The sequence below is a fragment of the Camelus dromedarius genome, chromosome 29 (genome assembly GCF_036321535.1).
Source record: "Camelus dromedarius isolate mCamDro1 chromosome 29, mCamDro1.pat, whole genome shotgun sequence".
Taxonomy (NCBI): Eukaryota; Metazoa; Chordata; class Mammalia; order Artiodactyla; family Camelidae; genus Camelus; species Camelus dromedarius.
This window is the reverse complement of record NC_087464.1, coordinates 27,573,319-27,597,469: the sequence shown is the minus strand read 5'-3', so window position 1 is coordinate 27,597,469 and position 24,151 is coordinate 27,573,319. Positions and strand designations below refer to the sequence as shown.

Here is a 24,151-nt window from a genome sequence, read left to right as displayed (position 1 = left end):
CAGCAAGCTGATGAGCTGACGTGTGTGACTTAGATGTGGAGGAATTCACAGAACTTGGAATAAGTTAGTTCAGAGCATCTTCAAGCTACCAGTGAAGAGAAACAGACCATTTGCTGTTCGTTCTCTTAGCAGTTTTATGATATTCTTGATAGGCTGGCTTAAGAAACGCTCTAATTTTAGTCTGAGGTATGAACGGAAGCAGGGCAGAGGCACATGTGAGAATATTTTGGGCTGAAGCCCGACCCAGGGGAGGGGGCACCGCTAGTCCCTTAAAGGAGAATCTTGGCGCTCACATGACCTCACTGGAGGGTCAGGTCCAGGAGCAAAACTCCATGAGAACAAAATACGGCAGGGGAAAATAGGATTTATTACACATGGAGCCATAGGACATTTCAGCATCATATTTCCATACAGTGGAATAGCGTGCATGTCTGTGTGGATCTGTAACAGTGCAGATACGGGCATGAGTCATCAGATTTTAAACTGTGAATTTGCATTGTGTAAAAGACTTAGATTTGTTGCCTTGTAAATCAGACTATAAATTACTGGAGAGCAGTGTGAGCTTTATACTCACAACAGGTTTCATGAACTGGGAAGCCAGTGTGACCCCGTGGAAAAAGCAGGTCACTTCACGTCTCCTTCTGCTCTAAACCTGCCCTGGGTCCCAGTTCTCCCAGGCCCCCTGACCTGGCCCATTATCCCTCTGAACCCCTCCTCCTGCTGGACTCTCCATTGATCCTGGGACCACCAGGCACGCTCCTGTCTCAGGGCCTTTGTCTGAGCTGCCCCCTCTCCTGGAACCTTCCAGCCAGACACCTGCCTGGCCAACTTTCTCACCTCCTTCGAGTCTCCACTCAAACGTCATCCCCTGGTGAAGCCTTCCCCGACGACGCTGTTAGTGCCGATTAAACGTCTGTCCTCTCCAACCTGCCTGGCTGCCTTTGCCAGGCTCCAGCCCCCCGCCCCGCAGAGGCTTTGTCTCCCTCCAGTGTACCGTACTATTTCTTTCTTTCTTTTTTTGCTTTATCGTCAGCCTCTGTCTCACCCTCTAGAATGTCAGCTTCATGAGGGCTGGACATTTATCTGTTTTGTTTACTGATCTACACCCAGTGCCGAAAACAGTGTGAGGCACGTAGTGCGCGCTCAGTAAAAGTGCGGCGTGAACGAGGTGAAGTCACAGCGCTGTCCCCTTCCCTTCCCCCAAAGTCCGCCAAGTCCTCCTTCACCTGCACACCTGATGGCAAGTCCTCGTCCTCAGGCCTTCAGCGCCCACTCGTGGTTGCTTCAGCCACAACACGTCGCTCGCAGTCTGGCTCCCCCAGGTGTGGGTTCACTTCCCCCACCATGAACCTCACACCATGCTCAGAGCAGGGCTCTGAGCACAAATGCTCCTTGACTCTCCATCTCCTCTGCCCTTATCAGGGCAGAACGTCTTCTGTGGAATGTCTTCTTGCCACCTCTCCCTGCTGAAATCCTGGGGTCTTCCTAGGACAAGTCAAATGCCCCATCTTGGCAGCCCTCCCACTCTCGGCCATCCTTATAACCCCTCAGATCCATGGCCTGGACCTTTGTAGTCTGGTAGGTGCACGGGCAAAAGGCACTATGAACAGCTGAGTGAGGAGAGAAAACCTTTCACCTTAAAAGGCACTGGCTGTAATTTGGGACCCACACTTGGCAGGCAGGGAAGCTCAGATTTCAGAGCTGACCTGAGGTGCAGATTGTACGCCGTAGCAGTGCTCACAAGACACGATGGTTCAAACTCCTGTATGGGTCACACAGTCACCACTGACCCGGGGGAGATGGGCTGGAAATGAGCCGGAAACAGAGGGCTCCCTCTGTGCGGGTCAGTGCACGGGGCCTCCCTCTGTTCCGCCAGTCACCTCACAAGGGCCTGCTCGGGGTCTCAGGGGCCAACACCCATGTTGACAAAACAGCAAAAAGGTCTACCTTTGTGAGCATAAGAGCCATCCTTACACGGAGGGAAGCTCATTTAGGAAAAAAGCTCGAGCAAGTTTTATCAGTGAACAGAAATATGCTGGTGGAGCAGTAACTTAACCATACAGGTTGTGTGGATGAGAAAGACTTACTCTCTTCACCGCATGAAGTCATGTTACTACTAAATAGTTCTCACATTGTGGAATTCTGTTAAACACGCTCACTGACCCTGTGTGAGGTGGGTTTACAACCATATTATAAAGTGATGGGACTGTGGTCTCGGGGAACATTTGTGCGGTCTCACGAACATGCGCAGAGCACCTATTCATGGGTGCAAATTTTATACGTTCAAAATCTAAACGCCGTGGACATAGTCATCTTAGGAGTTAGGCCACAGCTGGCGAGATCTTGGGGAACTGATTGTAAGATCACTTCCTGAATCTGGGGGGGGGAAGCACAGCGTTCTGAGCAGCAGCAGCATCCTGGGGATAAGCAGGTAGAGGCCTCCGTGGCTGCTGAGACAGCGTCCCTCATCCCAGTGAGTCCTGGTGTGATGTTTAAGGAACCGGCCTCATTGCTCTATAATCTCAGATGCTAGATTCAACCATGCTTTTCACAAAAGTTCCAGCGATGACAAGCTCCCCCTGGCAGATTCTGCCCTCAGAGAACTCACACACTTTTTATCAGGTCTCTGTGGCAGCACACACTTCCCAAAGTTGGCTGCAAAAATACCCCTGATCCCCCAAATGCTCTCCTGCAATCTGACCGTGCCACCCCTCCATCAGGGGAGGGGATCAAGTTCTCTTCCCCTTGAACCTGGGCTGACCTTAGCAACTCACTCAATCAACAGACTGTGTGGAAGTTACATCCTGGGACTCCTGCACGGAGCATGGGTCTGCTGGGAAACTCACTCTGGGGGTGTTTCCTCTCAAAGCCCGGGTGCCACACAGGGAGAAAGCCACGCCACCTGGCCACGCATGGGTGCTCAGATCCCCAGCCTCAGCTGAGCTTCCAGCTAGCTGCCAGCACCCCCCACCAGCCACGGGCTGTGCTGTTTAGATGTCCAGCCCAGTCCAACCTACAGATGACAACAGCCCCAGCTGATACCAAACGTCAGCCTCATGAGAGAACCCAAGGGAGAACTGATCAGCTGAGCCCAGCGAAAGCCCAGAACTTTGAGGGATTAATAAGTTACTGTCTCTCAAGATGCTACATTTTGTGCAGATTCGTTACACAGCAATAGATAACTTAGAACAGTATCTGAGATTTAGAAAAATTATTATTTTTTTACCGAGCAAATTCAATGCCAAACGCTGTGCGGGTCTCTGTTCCTCCTCTCTGCTCAATGTGGCTGGCAGCTTCCACCACATCCTTTACGGACCTGTAGTCGTTGAGGTGAAATTCATGTACCACGTCTTCTCCGTACTGAACAACTCCAACCTGCAAGTTAGAGGGGAGGGCAGAGGGATATCGTGACGCCTGAAAGCTGGCCCTTCGGTGGTGAGGCTCCCCAGAGTCATCTCTCTGTCTGTGACTGTTCAGGAGAGAGGAGTGCTGGGGACCGTCCCAAGGGAGAGGAACTAAGCAGAAGGGAAGCAGGCTCTGCAAAGCTCTGAGAATGAACGGAAGACGTCATGAGACAAGTGGAAGGTGTACATCGAGAGAGGAGACCGTGATGCAAAGAAAGGCCCAGCAGATTAAGTTTCTCACTTAAAAAGACAAAAGCTGAGCACGGAGTTGAAGCCTGCAGTCTCGGGAGCAGCACCGGTGGAGGGCCACCGCACTGTTCACCATACGCTGGAACTAAGGTTCCGTCCAATTTGGAGAAGAGGCTCTTTTATCCCCAAGTAGATAAACCACCAACAATATCAACAGCCTGAAAACTAAACAGAAAACCTGGAAGACCTGGAGCGGGACTAGAATGACAAACTGTCACGGCTGGGTGGGCCCACAGAGTTTGTTCTGCACAAGCGCGTTTCCACGGCTGGGCCTCCACCCTCCCCGCCAGGTGATCTCTCGGGGGGTCTCATTACTCCAGGAGAAAGTCCCCTCCCTTTCTAACAGCTCTAACTGTTACGAAGTGACTTCTTAGGTTGACTTGAACTCCACCACTCTGTCACTTCCATTCTTGGGTCCTTGGTGGGCCTGCCGAGACAACACAGGACAAATCTATCCCCTCATTAGCTCGGCAGCGTTTCAGGACACGCCGGCAGCACTGACCTCCCTGTCTCTTCCCTGAGATCAACGTGTCTGATGCTCCCCGTGCCTCCCCCAGCAGGGTTCCAGTGCCTACTCAGCCTTTCCTGCCTTGCTCCTCACTCTCTGGCTGATCCAAGTTTTTGTTACTAGGTGGTGTCTGTCCCAGAAGACGGTGTTTGCCCACGCAGGAGGCCTCCCCCATGCTGTCCCTTGATGTGCCCAGCAGAGATGTGTGTCCTGGGCTGCAGGACCCTCCTGCTGGCCCTGTCGCCTACACCTCTCTGGTGCCTGCAAAGATGCTCCCCCAAACCCCCAGGCGGCATCTGCCATGGGCTTGAGGGGCCCTGTTCGGAGGAGGAAACCATCCCAGCCGTGCTCACCTGGATCTGCCCAGGGCCGATGTAAAACTTCTTCAGGATGTTGATGAGGAAGTGCTGGACCTCCACCCAGGGGTAGATGCTGTTGGAGCCGTCCAGGACGATGATGATGTCCATGTAGGTCTGGCACCCTGGGAAGCAGGCACATGGTCATAGCCACCCGAGGAGCCAGCATCTGCAAGTCTCTGATTCTCTGGATGACTGTCCAAGGAAGCACGGATGGGGAGCTGTCCTCGGGCTAAACGTTTATTTGGGCAACATGAATAAGGAGCCCAGGAACTCCTGGCTGTGTTCCCCAGCTCTGCGCTGGCTGTCTGAGCAGAGTGTAGATTAAGCCCGACTGCCCCTGCTCCCCATCTGGAGCCGACCACGGTCAGCTGGTCCCTGTTTGGGATGCAGCCAACACTGCCCAAATCAGTACCTCGCTATTGTCTACTTTACTGCAGTGGGCAGGCTGGCAAGGTACCATGTTCAACCAGACTGAACGGGTTTCAGTTCTTAGGAGGGAGGCACGGTAGAATGGTCAGGGATGTGGAATCAGGCATCAGACTGTTGACTCCTGGCTTTGACCTTGGGCAAGTTACTTAACACCTTGGCACCAGTTTTCTCTTCTGTAAAACAGGCGAAGTGATCGTGGGGGGTCGCCACGAGAAATCAGCGCAACGGTGCTTCCAGGTCTGAGCACAAGCAGGTGCTCGAGACTCTAGCTGGTCCTCTTTCTGTTTTTTTTTTTTAAACAAACCACTTTGTTAATGTGGCAATGACACCATCAGGTCAAACTCTTGTGCTCCAAGCCTGAAAGTTTTTCTGCATTCTTGTAATATTAATATCAAATTAAAACAATAATAGAAACCAACAAAGAAAATGAATCCAACATTGGCACCATAGCAAAAGTAGAAAACTTCTTTTAACATCTAAGTAGTTTACTTCTGTTTGTGAAACAGCTGGGGTTACTTTGAAATAAGATGTGATACAATACAGATGTGATATATACTATACGGTATCGCACTGAAATCTCGGGCATCTGCTTATTTCTGCTGGAGAGTTTTCACAACGGATCAATCTACTTCACAGCAGAGCAGTGGGGGCCTTTGTGAGTTAAGCATTCCAGTCACTCCTGAAGTAACCACATCATGAGGGTGTAGCATGCTGACATCAGAGCTCCCAGGAGAGGACGGTGGTGGCTCAGAGCCCGGGCGCCCATTGCAGTCCTGCGTCTGACAGAGCATTTTACAAGCGTTTGGGTGACTGAGATGCTGAGTGTCTCAGAGGAGGTCCCACTTTAGGAGAGGCTGTGTGGGTACTCGGGTCTCTTCCGCCTGCTGTGTACAGCACGTGATCGCCCTACACCTCCCGCCTCACGGCAGGCACCTGGTAGCTTTGTCCTTCTCCTGTGTCCTTCAGCCCAACACCTGTGTCCTGAGCTCCCGCCACGTGCTGCAGTGCTGCGTGGTGCCGCCGGCCACATGGAGATAAGATGAAACTCCTTGTTTAGGAGGGGTTTCCAATCTAGTGGCAGGGACCAGGTTTCTTTGATTTTAAAGCCAGTTTTATTATTAGAATGAATTTATTATTACTCATTTCTTTCTTACAATTTCAAATTTTTCTTTCTAAGACACCTTGGGGAGAACCTGGTCTGTGGCTCCTAAACATAGTTGAACACGCCTTTGAAACACACACCCTGGGGCTTATCCCGGACCTGCTGAATTAGAACCTCCATGGTGGTGGCAGGGGTTGTGGGGGCTTCTCTGGGATCTGGACCTGCGGAGCTCCTGGGGCACTGCTGCTGGTCAGCCTGTGAGGAAGCCTCCACACAGGAGGTTCTGGGAGGCTGAGATGGTCACACCTTGGCCTGGAGGAGAGAGCAGCCCTAGGGAGTGAGCTCCTGGCCACGGGCCTCCTCCCCAGCCCCAGGCATCTTGTGAGAATAGAACTGAGGCCTCCTCGGCGCCCAGAGGAGCCCCGTCCAGCCCCTGCTGCACTGATGCTGCCTCCTCCCTCCCAGCACCCGCCCCATCTCTGACGGCCCTGTTGTTTGGAGGGGGGCTGCCTCTAGCTAGAGGTGCTAATCCCCTCACCCTCAGTAAAGCGGGCAGCAGCTGCTTGATGATGGTGTTTAGCCCAGAGGAAACAGGGAGGCTCAGAGTCAGGCAGTCTGCGCTCGTGGGAGGCAAGGTCTGAGCATTACTTCCCGGATCCTCCTGGCAGGTGGGGAGTGAGTGGGAGGTTTTGCGTTCCATGAGGCTCTGGGAAGGCTAGGCAGAGCTTCCTCATGTCCAGGAACACCAATTAGATGGGAACATTACCAGGGATAGGTCTATTCTCCTGGGCCCTCCACCTACAGAGCAACCACACTGCATAGTATCAGAGGGCACCGTTCACACTGTAGTCTAAGTGAATGATGTCCCCAGAATCGTGCAGTGCGCAGCATGCCTACTGTACACGGCGGCCCAGCAACCTCTCACTCACTCAGGTGGGTTTTCAGTGAGCCCCTCTGGCTGCCAGGATGGTCTTCATAACCTTAGTTCATTTGCCCGGACCCTCACTCTGTGGGGGAGGGTGGGCCAGGATCAGGACCCCACAGGGCGCGGTCAGAGTCCAAGTGCTGCTCTGTCGCCGCAGGGTAGTGGTGATCAGAGCCCAGAGCCTCCCATGAGGCTTGAGCTCTTTTTGTAAAATAACCTAAACCTGTTATTTCCATGCTGTCTAATAAATCAGAGATTCAGAACCCCCTCCCCCCCGAAAGATGCAGCCTGAGCCTGCAGATTTGTAGCCACTTACTTTGGAGAGCTGGGGCCACAGTCTTGGAGAACCTGAAGTTGGAGTTGACTCGTGAACACATCCCTGTGGTGTAGTAGGAACTCCCACACTCGTGAGACCAGAGCGGGCTGCAGGCCTGTGAAGCACAGCACAGACCCCGGTCAGTGAGGGGCCCCAGAGACGGTCCAGGCGCAACAGCCTTTGGCCCAGCCCCAACCTGCACAACCCAGGACAGAATCCTCCGTCTGCGTGCCGGTGGCCCTAGGATCGAGCGGGCCTTCTCTGAGTCTAGCTGAACTCTCTCCTGCTGTAGTGTGCAGCAGTTCCCTTGGTTTCAGGGGAAATGGAGAAAAACTAACCTTCGAGTCCTCCTCTGTGGTATTTTCAAGGGTCCCCTTCTCCACCCCCTCATCAGGGTTGTGGCTCTCCTTCATCCTGCCAGCACCCCCACCTCAGGGTCCAGGGAAGCCTTTCATCCACGGGACTGGACCCTTCAAGGGTCTTTCTGAAGAGGTCACCTGAAGGTCACTACTGGGCAAACGTCCAGGACTGGGTCTGACTAACATGTCCATGACTCTTACTAAGGAAAGAAAAAAGAATGTCTCTGGTATTTCTCTGAATTTGTGACCAAAAACATTGATGTCAGCCCCTTCTAAAGGCTGAGCGATGAGTCCCTCTCAGTCAGGGTCATAAAAATGAAGCCCAGCGTCAACCCTCCAGGGTTGTCCTGCTGCCGGGAAGTCCAGGACTGCATTTTGGGCTGTGATTTCCTTCGGTTTGGGGGAATAGTTATTTCACTTTCTTTCTTTTTTTTTTTTTTCAAATTAGCTTTCTTTTTAAATTCAGATTTTAAAGGTTTTGTTATCTGTGTCCTTTGTTGAAGCTTCTGAAAATTATTTTTGGAAGTGGGGGAGAATGAATAATGGGTGAGTAGATGATGGATGGTGGCTGGAGGGATAGAAGGAAGATGGAGGGATGGATGATGGACAGATGGATAAACTATAGGTGGATGGCTGGCTGGATGGATGGAAGGGTGGATGGTGAATGATGGATGGATGGTGGATGATGGATGGATGGATGGATGGAAGGGTGGATGGGTGGTGAATGATGGATGGGTGGTGAATGATGGATGGATGGATGATGGATGGATGGATGGATGGATGGAAGGGTGGATGGGTGGTGAATGATGGATGGATGGTGGATGATGGATGGATGGATGATGGATGGATGGATGATGGATGGAAGGGTGGATGGGCGGTGAATGATGGATGGATGGAAGGGTGGATGGATGGTGCATGATGGATGGATGGGTGAATGGAAGGATGGGTAGGTGCATGGACAGATGATTATGGATGTAGGAAGGCATGGATGGAAGGGTGGATGGGTGGTGAATGATGGATGGATGGAAGGGTGGATGGGTGGTGAATGATGGATGGATGGGTAGGTGGGTTGGTCTGATACACAGACAGATGTGTGGATCAATGAATGGATGGATGGATGGATGAATGAATAGAGGGAAAGACATTTGGTTGGGGGATGTGCTAATGAGTGAATGGATGAGTGAATGAATTAATAAAACTTCTATTCATAAACTAAGGTCTTAAACTACCCAGAGAGGCCCCAGGGATGGTATCACACCATCCCTCTTGAACGGTCACTCCACCTTGTGAAGTAGGTGAAATCAAGTTAGTAGGAATGTGACAAGGAGCCTCGGGAGAAAAAGGGAGTCAGAGCAAAGCCCCTGACAAGCACGGGTGGACAGGGCCAGGGGCCCTGTTGCCCTTGGTTGGGGAAGATGAGGGCTGTGGTCTGGCCATGCATCAAGGTCCCGCAGGACACTCCCTGGCCGAGCCACTGTGCTCTCCTGGGGTCTCCGAGCACCCAGTCCTCTCACTGCTCTGGTGTCTGTGCTCACACCCCCCACGGCTCATCTGTCAACACAGATGGACTGATGGACAAGAACAGAGAGTGACACGAGCCCTCCCATCTTAAAATGAGTTATGCACCTTATTGGGCTCTCTGGGGTCATTTTCCCTCTGAAAGCTTCCCGGCAGCTGTTTCTAGGAGCTGTCAGGCCCAGCCTCACCCACATCTGTGGTGGTTTACGCAGACCTGGTGGCGAGGAGCAGGCAGCACCAGTGCATCACGCCACCTGCACTCGCCCGCTGTGTGCGAAGCCTGGACACGCTCACCTGGGTGGGCGCAGAGGCCTCCCGGCACAGCCACCGCGGCCCCTCTGACCCAGCATCACATGTCGTCTCTCCCCCACCCAGAACAGTAGCTCCAGGAGGGCAGGAGCTCTGCCGACTGCTGAGTCCCCAGCACCTGGCATCAGGCTTAGGGTGTTGCAGGTGCTCAAAAAATAGTTTAAATTAATGAATGCCTCTACCTCCTCAGCCCAAATACCCTCCTCTTTCTTCCTTGCTGAGACCAGTCTCTTCTTTAAAAACAAGACGGAAACCTCCTCTGGGAAGCCTTCCCATCTGACCCTGTGCGGCCCAGGTGGCCCATCGCTCGGACCCTCCCCTTGGTTGCAGCAAACCTGTGCTCACTCGTGTGTGGCTCCCCACAAAGTCTTCTCAGAGTGTGTGATGTGTCCTGTTTCCTGGATCAAAGCTGGAGCAGGGGTCTGGCCTCTGCATTGGAAGTCTGACTCCCCAAAGGAAGGGACAGGCCTTCCCGCCCCCGCCCCCTTGGACTGCTGAATGTCTGTATTTATTCCTGTTCCTTTTCAGGTTGTCTGCGCGTGCGGACAGGCAGCCTGGTGGGCAGACTCACTCAGCCATCCAATGCCCCTCGCAGCCCCAAGCAGAGGGCCCGTGGGCAGGAAGGGCTTGGAGAGAGGGTGGGTGGCTCTTACCAGGAAGCTGTTGTCCTTGGGGTTGGTGGCCAGGCTCAGGCCGAGACGCATGTTGTCCTTCCTCTCGGACACGTTGGACAGGGTGACCCTTCCTGGGGTAGGAGGGAGAAGCTCAGCCTGCAGCCCCCTCCTGCCCGCCCTCTGCCCACAGTCTGCCGCTGCTCCTGGCACCAGGCAGAGTCCTCCCTGACTCTCCTGGCCTCTCTGGATGCTTCACTTGTCTGCATGTCAGTGCAGCCCTTCACGGTTTCCTAAGGCCTTGCCCAGACGTGGTCTAATGACTTCCTCTCAACTCCCTCGGAGATGAGGAATGAGAGTCTCAGAAAGGCCAAGCAAGCTGCCCAAAGTCACACAGCAAGCACACGGAAGAGCCTTCCGTCTCCTAGTCCAGACCTTTCCCACCACCAGCCCTTCCTCTGTGCCCCACCCCACACACCCAGGGCCCCCCGGTGAGGATGGCTTCTCCATGCAGTGTCTCCTCTGCACTCTTCTTCAAGGCAACCTGCCACTGAAACTTACCAGTCCCCCACCCGACTCTCAGGGCCTGGTTCTCTGCTCACCTGATAAACTGACATATGCTGACAACTTCACAAGAGCCTTCCAGAGCACAGGGTCTCACCCAGGAACATCACCAACATTATCAGCCAACTGGGCGGAGGAGGAGGGTCACGGCGGGTTAGAATAATTAACAGGTGTATCAGGGAAGCTTTTACTGGATCATCCCATCAGGTCACTGAGGGGAGGGAGGGAGCTTGAATTCCCCAGGCGCGCGCTCATGGGTGTGTGTGTGTGTGTGTGTGTGTGTGTGTAGAACTGGCCTGCCCTCAGGGGCCCCAGGCCGGCAGGGTGTGGGGCCTGGGCTGGACAGAAGCCAGAGCATGAGACGCCTGGCCGTGCTGTGGGCTGGGGCAGGGGCAACTGTGTCTGCTGTTTCATTTCTTCCCTCTGGTTTCCTTCAGTTCGTACTAAGGCTCCTTTTGAAATCCAGCCCCCTTGGGCCTGGGATTGCTTTCCATCTTGTCTGTCCAAGCAAACCGGAGAGAAAGCAACAGGAGTCACCCGGGGCTCTTCTGGTGTCTCATTCCCAGAGTGCCACCCACACGTGCCCTCCCAAGAGGCCCAGGAGTCACCATGTCCATCGTACAGACAAGAAAGCCAAGGTGCATAGAGGGTTAGTGCCTTCCATGAGGTCAGTCACTGGTAAACGATAATGCGGGGTCTTGAACCCAGGAATGTCCAATGTTACATCCGAGGTTTCCCGCCCGGCGGCAGGGCCATGCTGGCGTGGGATGGAGTGAGACACCTGGAGAGGAGGCTCCGAGCCCCAGCCGGGCAACGTCCTCCCTCCGCAGCTTGGAGAGTTCTGCCCTTCGTTTATTTAAGGGGTGGGTCCCTCGCCTCACCCTGCCCCCTCTGTTTATCTCTTGTCCCAGTGACTGAAGTCCTTAGTGAGACTGGCAGCCCGACGGTTGGTGGGGAAGACCCTTGTGCTGGAGGAAGAAAGACTCAGGCTCAAGTCCTGCTCCTGCTGTTCATGGATCTGGGGCAGTGACTAACCTCCCCTCTGTGACCAGGACAGACCGACACCTTTCTTGGGGCACAAGCCCCCCCTCACTTAGGATCTGCCTTCCAGAATCACATCCCCTCCCCCAAGCCCCAACCCCTCATTAAAACCCTAACTCCATCCAGCTGTTGGGAAGAAAGCATCTGAGGTGGACTCTTCAACACTGAGGTGTGAATGGCTGACACCCACTTCCCTGGAGAGGGAGGAAAGAGTGCTCCTGGCTCGGTGGGAGAGGCCACAGGAAAACTCGGGGCTTGGGTTTCCCTCCCGTGCATCCCCACTGTGGGGCTGAACCTCCGTGGAGGGAAAGGAACCCTTGTCAGACGAGGAGCCTCCTGACCAGCACTTCTCCTCAGCCCCCGCTCACTCTGCTGCCCACTCGCCTCCCGGCTGAAGCCCCAGTTCAGGAAAGTTTTCAGGCTCTGAAGGCTTCATGTCTCTCACTGAAAGCAGGAGCTTCCCCTTCTTCAGAGGGAAAGCGGGTCCACATTGGAAACCGGAGTGACAAAGGAAACTCAATGACGGGTTCGTGGGTCTGTGTCCCCACTGGGACAGGAGCTTTTCTCGGTGGCCCAGTCCCCAAGCCCAGTGTGGATGCCTCCCACCACCATCCTCTCTCCCTCTGCCCCGGCCACACAGCTCTTCCCAACCTCAGGACCTTTGCACTTGCTTCTCTTCTGCCTGAAATACTCTGGTCCCACCCGACTCCGTCTCACCATCAAATCTTTGCTCAAAAGTTACCTGCTCAGGTGTCAGGCTTCCCTGACCACCGTGCTAAGGTAGAACCCTCTCCCTCCCTCCTCCCCACCAGCCTCTCTCATCACAGCACCTGGTTTATCACACAGCATCTATGCCCACCTGAGATGATCCTGCCTTCCAGTGTGTCTACTCACTGACTGTGCCCTCCCAGCAGGGCCCTTGGCTCCTTGTTCCCTGCTGTATCTCCAGGTGCTAGCATTGTGCTTGGCACGTACCAGGTGCCCAATAAAGGCTAGGGGACCTATCAGACCTGGAATGGATCCTGGGGTCACACAGGAGTGAACGGAGGCTCCTAGAGAGAATGTGGGCTTCTCCTGGACACCCAGCGAGGGAATTGCGCAGGTGGAAGGAGCATCCAGCTTGGCCTGCTTGGGGGACTGCTCTCAGGGTGGTGATGACCGGGACCCACGAGGCCCCAGACGGACTCCTGCCCTCCCTAGACCGGTTTCTCACTGAAGTCTGAAGTCTGGGCCCGGCTGTGCTGGGGTTTGAGCCTCCTTCCAGCGGCGCTGACACCGGTGTACCGGCGGGGCCTCCAGCACTAAGCGCTCGGACAGCGGGCTGCCTGGGGATCCGGGTTCTCGGGTTTTCTCTTTGATGTGGCCTTTCCATGCAGCTGCTTGTCTCTTGAAGCTCTGCCGTGTCTCCCCACCAGGCTGCTCCCCTGTCGGCCTCCCCGGGGAGCCCCACCGCACTGCTCTAGGACAGAGGCTCCCCTCCTAGAAGAGGGGGAGACTGAGGGTCCTGCCCTGGGGAAGACCCATCCTCTAGGGCAAAGCCTGGAATCGCGGCTTCTCAGCCCAAATGGGACTTCTGCTCCCTTTTGACAATAAGGCGATGGCTTGGCCACTGTCTGACCTTTAGGACAAAGCAGCAGCGCTTTAGAGGAGCATGTGTGCCTGCGTGGACGCGGGCTGGGTGCACACACATGTGCAGGTGCACCGAGACTTACAAGGGCTTGCTCACAGCCTCTCCCCGGTGCCCCAAAAGCTCCCGGTGAGGAAAGAGCTGTCATGTCGGAAAGGCAGGGCCGCAGGGCGGCTAAAGGGTGGCTGTGGCCTGCCTGGGTGGGGGTCCCGGTCTTGCTGCTCATTAGCTGGGTGACCCAAGCAGGTCCCCTCACCGCCACAGGAGGTCATTCACGATTAAATCTCATGTGGTTGTTGTGGGGATGAAATGAGTCAAAATATCTAAACGTGCCTAAACCAGGGCCTGGCGCGTGGTAAAACTATGTAAGAATGTTGGCCATTGTTATTATCTCCAAGTCAGAAGGAAAGATAGGAAATGTTCCTGCTCTACTCTGTTGAGGGGCCATGGATGAGTCAGAAAGAGCGACAGCCTGGCACAGTGGAGACCTGGGCATGAATCCTGGCTGGCCCCTGACAAGCTGTGTGACTGTGGGAGAGCTGCTGCCTCTCTCTGGCCTCAGCGTGCTCATTTGTAAAATGGGGAGCAGCTGGGTCCCCTCACAGGGCAGCCAGGAAGAGCTGGTGTGACGGCAGGCATGGATCAGAGATGCCCTGCCCCGGATGGTGGCGCCTCTAAGGGAGGGGCCAGCAGCCCAAGTTACCCAGGTTGAGCTTGGTGCAGTTCCCTTGGGTCGCCGGACACTTGTACACGTCTCCCGTCTTCTGGTGGCCACTGGTTTCCAACGGAGCCCCGACGACCAACCTGGGAAGGAAAAGGAGACGAGGGAAGATGCTGGGGGAGGTCCCCCTTCCTGGCAAGGACGGAGCCTGGAGGGCAGTGTTGAGGCGAGGACGTGGTGGGGAGGGCAGGAGGGAGCCCTGGAGGGGCAGCCCGTGCAGACGCCCAGGCTCTGACCTTCGTCTCCCTGGAAGCGGGGTGCTGTGGCCTATGCAGGCCCTTGGCGGGCTCTGGAGACACAGGGATGAAGACCACATAGCCTGGCAACTGAGGGGCGGAGGCTGTCCCTGCGAGAAGAGGGCAGGCGGACATCATGGAGGAGATGTGCTTGACCTGGGTCTCAGTGGGTGGGCGTGAATTTGGGACGGTGACGGTGGTCATTAAGGCGGAGGAACGGTGATTTTGAGTCTTGGCCGTCTGTCGCTACCATGCTGGGTGGGAGGGCCCATTCCTCGCCTTGTAAGAATCTTCCAGCTGGTGACCCGGGGCTGGGGCACGTTCACCGTGCTCATGGCTGTCCCTGAGCCACCACGTCTTTCCTCAGGGCGGGCGAGGCGGCCAGCTGGGCTGAAGAGTGGCCGGGGCAGCCACCCAGCTGGGTCCCCTCACAGGGGAGCCTATGCCTTTGTGATCTTATTCAGATAAAGGGTTTTTGCAGTTGTATTTAAGGCTCTCAAGATGAGGTCATCCTGGATCATCCAGGTGGGTCCTAAATTCAACACCATGTCCTTACAGGAGACACCCAGAGAGAAGAGAAGGCCATGTGAAGACGGGGACAGAGCTAGGAGTGAAGCTGCCGCGAGGCAGAGAATGCCTAGGGCCGCAGGAAGCCGGAAGAGGCATGGAAGATCTCCCCCAGAGCCTTTAGAGGGAGCACAGCCCTGCCGACACGCTGGCTTAGGATGTCTGACTTCCAGAAGTGTAAGAGAATAAACTTCTGTCTTTGTATAAGCCGTCCACTTTGTGCTGACTTGTTACGTACCCACTGGAAATTAATGCACTCTGCTTACATGCACACGTATTTCTGGAGAATGAGTGGCCACTGCTTCCGGACTTGGCCAAGCCCGGCATTGCCACTTCCCTCAAGGCCAGGAAGAACCCCCCTGCAGCCTGGACAGCCCCCGGGCTCCTTCCCTGAGTGCCCCAAAGCCCTCTCTATGCCTCATCCCTGGCGAAGCCAAACCCTGAAGGCAGGTGCTGTCTCCTGTCAGTGCCTGCCCCACTCCGTCGGTGTCACCCACTCGGGTGGATCTGGAAACTTCTAGGCCTTGGGTGCCAGTCCTGCTCTCTGCCACCAACCGCCTGCTCAGGCCTGGGCTCTAACAGTGACTCAGGAACGACTCTCCAAGGGACAGCCGTGCAGGAGGTACCACACGGCTCACACAGCCCTGCCGGTCTCCCAGACCCCGAGGGGCACAGGGACAGATGACACACTGGGAGCCCGCTCTCCGAGCAACTTCCCACCCCCTGGCGACGTGACCAAAGAAGAAGCAACTGCTCTTTTCCTGGCTTAGTACGGTTGAGAAGGACGGACCTGGAGGACTTCAGTGGCTCCTTGCGGTCAAGCATCCCCCCACCCGGCTCCCACCCACCTCTGTGCTGTCAGGAAAGAACTACGGTCCAAAGCGGGAGTTAGCAGGGCTCTGTTGAAATCAGGGTCTGTGTAGTAATCACGGAGCTCTCTCCCCTGAGGACCGGGTAACAACAGGTTCTAAATATATCCACTTCTTAAGCAAGCTTATTTTTGACTGGCAGGAATTAATTGGACCCATAAAATCTGTTTGTCTAGACGACGTGATTTTTGGCTACTTAATTCTGTGAGTGATTGTGTGGTTGAGGCCACTCCATTCTTCCAGCCAAAAAAAAGGGGGGGGTGGCGGTCAGGAAGCGAGGCTTGGGCTCCAGGCTTGCTTTTTGGCTGCTCCTGTTTTCAGGGTCAACCTGGCACGCGACCAAGTGTTCCAGAGGGACATCCCCTCTGGGACACCACTGCCGGCGAGTGCCTTCTGGAAAGAGTGCCTTGGGGGAAAACCTCGCAGGGTGCCTCTCAGACAATCAGGCATAGCAGGTTCTAGATTAGGAAAAAACAAAACCTGGCCGTCCTCTAGAAAAGCTAACCCCCTGTGTCTTCTAGAAAACGCCCCCTCAGCCTGACCAAGCAGACCCCTCACAACCCGCCATTCTTCAGAGTGGAGCTCTGAGGCCCTGGAGGGGCCCCGGTCACAGAGCAAGACCTTTGGGCTGAGATTCCGGGGGCTAGGTCTTCATCCTGACTCTGTCACCAGCCTGCTGTGGGGCCTGGAGAAGCTCACTGACCCGGGTTTTCTCGACTGTCAAATGGGGTTAACAATTCCAGTCCCGCCTACCTCCAGGGTCAGGGTGGGGAGGCACTGAGAAGCATGAGGGCGTCTACGTAGGTAAGCTGCACACAAAGACCGGAGGCCTCCTAGACGGCATCTGTCCTGCAGTAAATACACCAAGTTGTCGTGGCCCCCAGTTTGCCTCAAGACCAGGTGGTGTCCTTTTCAAAGACTAAGGGTCACTCCCTCTGTCCCACCCCCGTTCTCCCAAACCTGATTCCTCTCGGGGTCCTTGGCACTTCACGAGGTAGCAGGATGGGGCTTACCATTCCCATAATACAGATGCAGAAACTGAGGCGCGGAGAGGCGAGCTGACTGAGCCCCAGTCTGTTTGTGGTGGAGCTGGCACTGGCTCTCGGGGGCAACTTGCTCTGTGTTGCCCCAAATGTTTCTCTGTCATGAAGGGAGGGCCCGGGCAGCGCTCTCTGCCATTCCTGACTCTCGGCATTGCGTGTGCCTGTCGGGCTTGAGGTTTTGAGGACATGATTCAGTCTCGCTGTAAAGGGTAAGTGATTGAGCGTGGGGAAAGTGTTTGCGTCACCACTGAGACCTGCCAAGTTGCTCGTGGGGTCTGGCAGCCTGGGCACGTCCTGTGGCCTCAGCCTTATATAGCCATCACAGCCTCCAGGCCCCCTGTGCTTCTCAGGGGCTGGACACCCTACACCCTCTGGCGTGGGCACCAGATGGCAAACCCCGAAGGTTGTGGCGAGCATTGAACCCTTTCCGCGGGCTGTGTGCCGTGACTCACCGGCTGTGGGCTCCCAGCCTTCCTCCCACGGAGGCGGGAAGCAGGGCTGTTGTGGATGGGAGAACTGGCGGCAGGCTTCAGCCTCAGCCCTGGAGGACCCCTCCCTGATGGCCGCTTTCTAAGCAGGGACTTCCCAAGTGAGGAGGCGCACCGTGGAGATGGCCACCTGAGGAAGGTGGGATGTGGCCTCTCTGCGTGCTGGCTCCTGGGATCCCAGAAGGACACAGACTAAGGGAAGGGCCCCTGGATCCCTACGTCACACCCTCTCCAACAAGGCCCCATGGGGACCTTAGTCCTGGTTCCACCCTTCAAGGCAGTTTAATCTCCAAGACTTTTAAACGGCACACCCCTATCAGGATAAAAGGTAGCATGCACCCCAACACGTGCACACTTTCATGTAAATTGTACCCGTGGGCAGCTGTCGGCCTGTGTGCTGAACATCGCAATCCCGTCCTCTTCAGATGAAAGACAGCCCTGAATAGAACTTGAGCCATTTCTTGTCTGGACTCCAGCGCACTGCCCTGGACATCCCCTGTGCTGTGCAAACCCATCCTAGAGACCATCCTTTTAAGAGCGAGCACAAACTCCCACCTGCTCCAGGAAACTCTCACTGATTAGCCCAGCCTTTCCCACACCAACCAGCACTTAATTCCTGCTGCCTGCCGAGGCCAGTGCTTTAGCGTTGTAATTCCTTGGGGCCAAGACGCCCGTGTCTGCCCTGCCGCACTAGCGGAGGGTGGTCGTGAAGCCCTGGGTCCCCAGGGGCTGACCTTCCCTTCTGCCTGACAGTCTACAGCAGCAGCAGCTTCAAGAGCTAGTGGCTTCGCCTCGGGTGTGACAGAAGCCTCCAGACTCAGTGTCTGGAGAAAAGGTGGCTGAGAAATCGAGTATTCTCTGTGCACAGAGGGTCCATGCAGTGACCCAGCTTCCATTTAAAGTCAGTGCTGTTGCTTCCCTGGTTTTCCGTTCCCCTCTTCCCATCAGTTCCTCATTTCTGTTCCGGGACCAGGAAATCTGACTCCGTTCCCAGTCGTAGGGACTGAGCATTTGCCGCAGGCCAGACCGGTGCTACCCCTGGACTGAAGTGATCGCGTCGGGGCAGGCAGGGACGTAAGTCGCCCCAGTCAGAGAGACTCTCAGGACTTCCACTTGGGACTTAGGGGGTCACGTGGTCCCTTTTCCCCGGATGCCATCGTGTGCAGATGCAGGGCCTGAAACTGCTGGCAGCCACCGTGCAATGGTGAGCATCATGAGCCGCTGCAGCGACAGAGGGATGACTGGGAGAAGCCTCGAGAGGAAAACCCGGGGAGGCAGGAGGGTGTAGCTCAGTGGTAGACTGAGTGGTTAGCACGTGCGAGGTCCTAGGTTCAATCCCCAGCACCTCTATCAAAAAAAAAAAAAAAATTAAAGATACAAAGAGTTGAGGTCCTAATGATACTGTGAACCCCTGGATCAAACTATGTCTGAAGTGTGAATGCTGCTGGATTTTTCAGCTATATAAGCAATGAGTACCTTTTGCTATATAGCTCTGAGTATTTATAACTGAAAACATCCTAATTAGAGTGTGTAAGGCAAAAAAAAAAAGCACATAGTTAAAATTATCCTTGGAAACTTCATATATTATCCTACCGCGAGAGGAACACAGCAGCCAGGACCAACAGGAGAGGAGCAGATACACGTCCCCCAGCTCACGCTCCATCTGTGTGAGTGGTGGGCTGACTTGCCGGCACCACACACGTTACTTCTCTCTGGTTTAACTGGATGCACAAACCTGCCCCCCGGCCCAGCCTGGTGGGGACAGAAACCCCTTTGTTCTGTGTGCTTCTCACACAGCCACATGGACAGGGAGCCTGGCCCTCCAGATGTTTCTGGTTCCTGGTGACTGGCCCAGAGCTGGGAGGAAACATGGAGGGTCCTCGGGCTAGGCTCATCATGCACCAACGAGGCATTGGAGGCCTGAAGCAGGGAAGTGCTGTGTCTGAGGACTCAGAGTAGATGTGGGCGAGCAGGACCGGTGCAAGGTGTCTTGACAAACAGGGCAGTGCCCCACCGACCCCAAACCTCAGAGGGTGGAAAGCCTGGAGGTGGAAGCTGGGGCCCTAGGCTCAGCTTGGCCTTCTGCTGGCTGTGTCTGGGAGGCAGGAGTGAGCAGCTCCCCAGCAGATGGGCCAGCAGAAGCCATGGGAAGGAAAAGGCCATCAGCTGCTGCGGAAGGAAAGAGGAAAGCCCCCACTGCTGGGCCTGCCCCCGAGGAGGTCCTGAGCCCAGAGGCCCGCACGGCCTGCCTAGGAAAGGTGGGTGTGGGTCACCCGGCCCTGGCCAGCCCGTTTGCCCCTCTCTGTAAGACCCGGACTTCACACCCCAGGACACCCAGTTCTCAACAACTATTCTTTTCGTTTTAATGAATCACTTTTGATGCAATTGAATTGCATTTGATTTTGGTCACCAGAATAGCTTTGGGGCTGGAAGGGCAGACTGTATCTGAGGCTCAGAAGATGGACAGGACAAGCCTGTGGGGAGACACTGGTCAGCCTCAGATCTGCGGCTCCACATCCAGTGCTCTTTCCACCACGGTGAAGAACTGGGAATTTCGGAAAGCCCAGCTCTAGGGGCTGGGCCGCACCCCGCATGGGGAGAGGGCCGCCCTCCCCGGGCCAGCTGGGCCTGGCCCCACTGGGGGCCCTTCCCTTCCTCACCCGATTCCCTCTCCCTACATCCTTCCTCCACTCAAAGCCACTCCAGGCCCTTTGTTCCGTTTCTCTCCTGGCCTCATTTCCTCCCCTGAATCAGACAGAGGCTTCGGGGAGGGGCTTCCAACTGAGAAGCAGAGAGCTCAAGAGAACAAAGAGAGACTATTCCTCTAGCGAGGCCGTTTCTCTCTCTCTCTCTCCATGGAAAATGTAACCCCCTCCAGCCAGCTGAGGACGACGGCTAATGTGCTCAAGATGGGGCTAGGGAAGTGCTGAGTGCAGCAAACCCCGGTCCTGGCTGGGGGTGGGGTGTGGAGAGAGAGCCCACGTGGGGCCTGCCAGGGGAGCAGCACCCCTCGTCTTCCTGGGCTGGTTGGAGGGGCCTGTGGTTCACCCTGGCTCAGACGCCTGGCAGGCCTGGACTTCAGGGGGCTAGGAAGATGAGAACTCCTCTGCTTGCCAGTACAGTCCTTATTCTCCTTGCCTCTAGAAAACCCTTGTCAGAGGTGAGAACCCATGGGGTGTATTTTGAATAACCACGTACACTGTGATGGTTCATTTTGTGTGTCAACTTGACCGGGTGCCCGGTCAAGGGGTGCCCAGGTATTTGGTCACATAGTATTCTGGGTGTGCCTGTGAGGGTGTTTTTGGATGAAATTACCATTCAAATCTGTAACTGAGTAAAGCAGATTGTCCCCCACAATGTGGGTGGGCCTCGTCTAATTAGTTGATGGCCCGAATGGAACAAAAAGGCTGACCCTCCCTGGAGTAAGAGAGAATCCTTCCTAACTGACTGCCTGTGAGCTGAGACATTGGCTTTCTCTTACTCTGGACTCAAACTGAAATGTCAGCTCCTTGCAGGACTCCACCCTGCTGGCCTTCAGACTACAACTACGCTATCAGTAATCTTGGGTCTTCAACCTGCTGACTCACACTGGAGATTCTGGGGCTTGCCAGCCTCCATATCACGTGAGCCTTGCAAGTCTTCTCTCTCGCTCTATGTCTACCTGCCCTATTTCTCGGAGGGCCGCTGACGTTTGCACAGCGCTTGTAGGTTCCAAGGCCTTTACAGATGTTATTTCATGTTGCTGGTGACCTGCAGCCTCAGCCACCCACTGATTCTCAAGCATTTATTGTGCTCCTACAAATGCACCAAGCACTGGGGCATGGCGGTGAACGTGACGTGGTCTTCGCCTTCGCCAGGAGAGGAGACAGGCAGGTCAACAGGCCGTTACAGCATAGCATGGTTCTCAAAGTGGTTCTCAGCCCAGTGGCACCAGCCTTTCCTGGGAGCTCATTAGAAACGCAGCACCTTGGGCCCCACCTGAGACCAATGAGGGAGGCCCAGCATCCGAGGGTGAACAAGCCCTCCCGGGCTGCTGCCACACACTCATGGGGAAGCACCACGTGGGGGGGCAGAGGCATGGTGGCTGGCCACCCTCCCTGGGCTCAGAGCCCAGATCCCCTGCAGCAAAGCCCACCTTCTTCACCATATCTCCTGAGGCTGTGTATCACCTACCTGCTGCTCACCTGTCTGCCCACTTTACCAAGGCTGCTATGAATGCTGTGCACAGTTAGGGCTCAGCTCCATTGTCACCTCCCCAAAGAGGCCTTTCCTAATCACCTGTCACTCCCCACCCACCACCCCGCCTCACCTTCCTCATAGCACTCTGCACTCTAGGGTGCTGTCTTCTCCCTATGCCTTTTAATCATCTTTATCTCTCAGTAGAATTTGAACCACAGGGGAGTTAGGACCTTGTCGGTCAGGTCTGTGGCTCTAAGTACCCGAAGAAAGAATGCAGAGCAGCGCCTGGCATAGAGTAGGTACCCCAAATATAGTTGTTGAACAAATTAGCTAATCACCTGGCTTGGGAGGACCACTGTGATGTGATAGCCTGCAAATTGGGACCCCTGGCAGCAGGCCCTCCTTTGTCTCCCAACACCTGTTAACTCAGCAGGGAGAGTAGACTGAGCTGTAGCAGAGGAACCAGCAGGCTCCACACCCTGGCTTGATACAAGGCTACTAATTGCCCTGGGCCTCAAGTGTTCCTCTCTGCCAAATGGGACTGACAGTACCACCCAGGGTTTGGAGGGCGGTGGGACCCAGCCCTTGCTGGTCATCAGAATCACCAGGGGGGCTACAAATGCAGATTCCCGGGCACATCCCCCAGAAGATTCTAATTCAGCCAGTCAGGGGATGGGACCTGGGAATCTATCGTTAGAAGCTTCCAGATATGCAGGCAAGATTGGGAGCCCTTGTGTGGAGGATCTGCTGAAGAAGCAGATATGAGGCCCTCTGGACGGATGAAAAAGAACGTGTATTCAGGAAATTTTTACTGCATCTGGGGATCACAACCACGGTAGCCTCCTTGACTGTCCAGGAATGATCCAGGATTGGGTTTTTAAAAAATTTCTTTTGCTTCTTTAGGTCACAAGAAAATACAAGAAATACTTACTTTGGTATAAAAAGAGTACTAACATTTAAAAAATATTATTTAAGATTTTTTTTAGATTATAAAAATAATACATGCTTGTATAATGTTCATAGCACAGAACTGTGCAAACTATATCCTGCAAGGACTTTCCCTCCCCTTCTCAGCCCAGTCCTCTGCAAATAACTACCGTTAGCGGCAGGCATGCAGAAGACGGTCGGCATATCTGCAGGCAATTTAAAAAATGAAACCATTCATGTTGCACACATGGCTCTGCAGTGCACCTCTTCCTCTTCGTCATTTCGTACTTTCCATGTCACTATATATCAATGCCACACTGAGACCTGGTCACTGGGGCCCCTGCCCTGGGTCCTTCTGCGCTGACCCTTCTCTGGCTGTGTCCCTTCCTATGGGGTGAGGAGTCCTAGGGGTCAAGGGAACAGGTACCTAGAGCCCGCATCCGCTGACTCTGGGTGACTGGAATGCCAGAATCTCCTGCTCCATCAGCTCAGGACAGCCCTCATCTGTGGATCTGTCTTTCTGATGGTGAATCACACCACTGCCTGCCGGGGTGTGGACAGAGCTGTGTCGGGTGTGGGGTCCACACGTGTGAGACCCTTGATCACCAAGAGGGACCTGTGGGCCATGGGCCACAGCCCCCATTTGTTTTCTTGGCCCAGGCCCCCCAGACGTTCAGGGGAACGTGGTGTAGCTCTGCCTTATCCTTTGTAGAGGTTGCTTTCCTTCTCAACCATTCTCTCACCGACGGATATTTAAATTGTTTCCTCCCCTTTCCTCTTGATACATTTTTAGGTGCCTTAAAAAAATTGTCCCATCTCACAAGACTTTTATCAATACTAACAAATAAAAATTCCTCTGTGCACAAGGAGCCGTGCAAGGAGTGGGCAGCAAGCGCGTGCCCTGGCGTCTCGGGCACCGAGCCTGCTCACGAGCACAGCTGTGGACCCCACACGCTTGGCTCTCTGCTCTGCTCCTGGGACTTTCTGGGTCCACCTCAGCTTACATCCAAACAGTGTGTTTTCCTAATGCGCAGAAGTGCTTAGAACAGAAGAGGGAAGGTGACCGCAAAGGACACGCTCAACCCATCTGAAGGGAAATGAGAGCCTGACCCACTGACTATGACAAAGAAAGAGGCCAGCCTGCGCCATTTAGCTCAACGCCCCGCCCCTTCTCGCTTTCAGATGCCAGGCTCACAGGGCCACAGTCCGTTTGTCACCACACCTGGCACCCTCACCCCTGCCTCTGTGCGAGCATCCCAAGCCTCTGAACCGGCTCCAGTCCACCCACCCGTCAGTGCCCCTCCCTCCCTCCCTCCTGCGCGTGTGCTGGGTGGGCTCATCTGGTCCTGGGCTTTGCTTCTGTAGTGATTTCTTTTCTAACCAGCATGAGTCACAGTGCTGCATTTTATTTGTTCCAAGAGAAAACAGCAGAGGGCATTTCTGCCCTGCAGTGTGGGGAGCCCACTCTGGGGGCCCAAGCCAGGAAAAGAGCTTAGGGTGTTCCTGAACGAGGTTTCCACAGCAGCGATGGCCGAGGCTGTGCCAGGCCTGATAACGCACCGTCACCGAGGAGGAGGGACAACTTGGACAAGATCTGTCATTCTGCCCAAAGAACAGGTCCCAGGGCCCTTTCCTGGAAACCCCCCAGGGACACCGTATCCTTTCTTGCAAAAGAGGCTGTGCAGGGAACCAGCTTACCCAGCGTCTACCCATGGTAGACACTCCACACACCATCTCCTTTTTCTTCCTCTAAGAACTCCCAGGAATTTGCATCATCATGCCCATTTTACAGATGGAGAA

General features: G+C 54.9%; 1 protein-coding gene across 1 annotated transcript in view; it reads right to left on the bottom strand.

Moving 5' to 3' along the window:
- The window catches only part of ITGA11 (integrin subunit alpha 11), a 111,469-nt gene that overhangs the window by 45,802 nt on the left and 41,516 nt on the right, over positions 1-24,151 (bottom strand). Inside the window, exons 3-7 of the mRNA XM_064480790.1 lie at positions 14,025-14,125; positions 10,132-10,223; positions 7,293-7,407; positions 4,515-4,642; positions 3,227-3,375 (exon numbers count right to left, since the gene is read on the bottom strand). Of these exons, the coding sequence (XP_064336860.1) occupies positions 3,227-3,375; positions 4,515-4,642; positions 7,293-7,407; positions 10,132-10,223; positions 14,025-14,125 (585 nt within the window). The remainder of the gene's footprint in view (positions 1-3,226; positions 3,376-4,514; positions 4,643-7,292; positions 7,408-10,131; positions 10,224-14,024; positions 14,126-24,151) is intronic.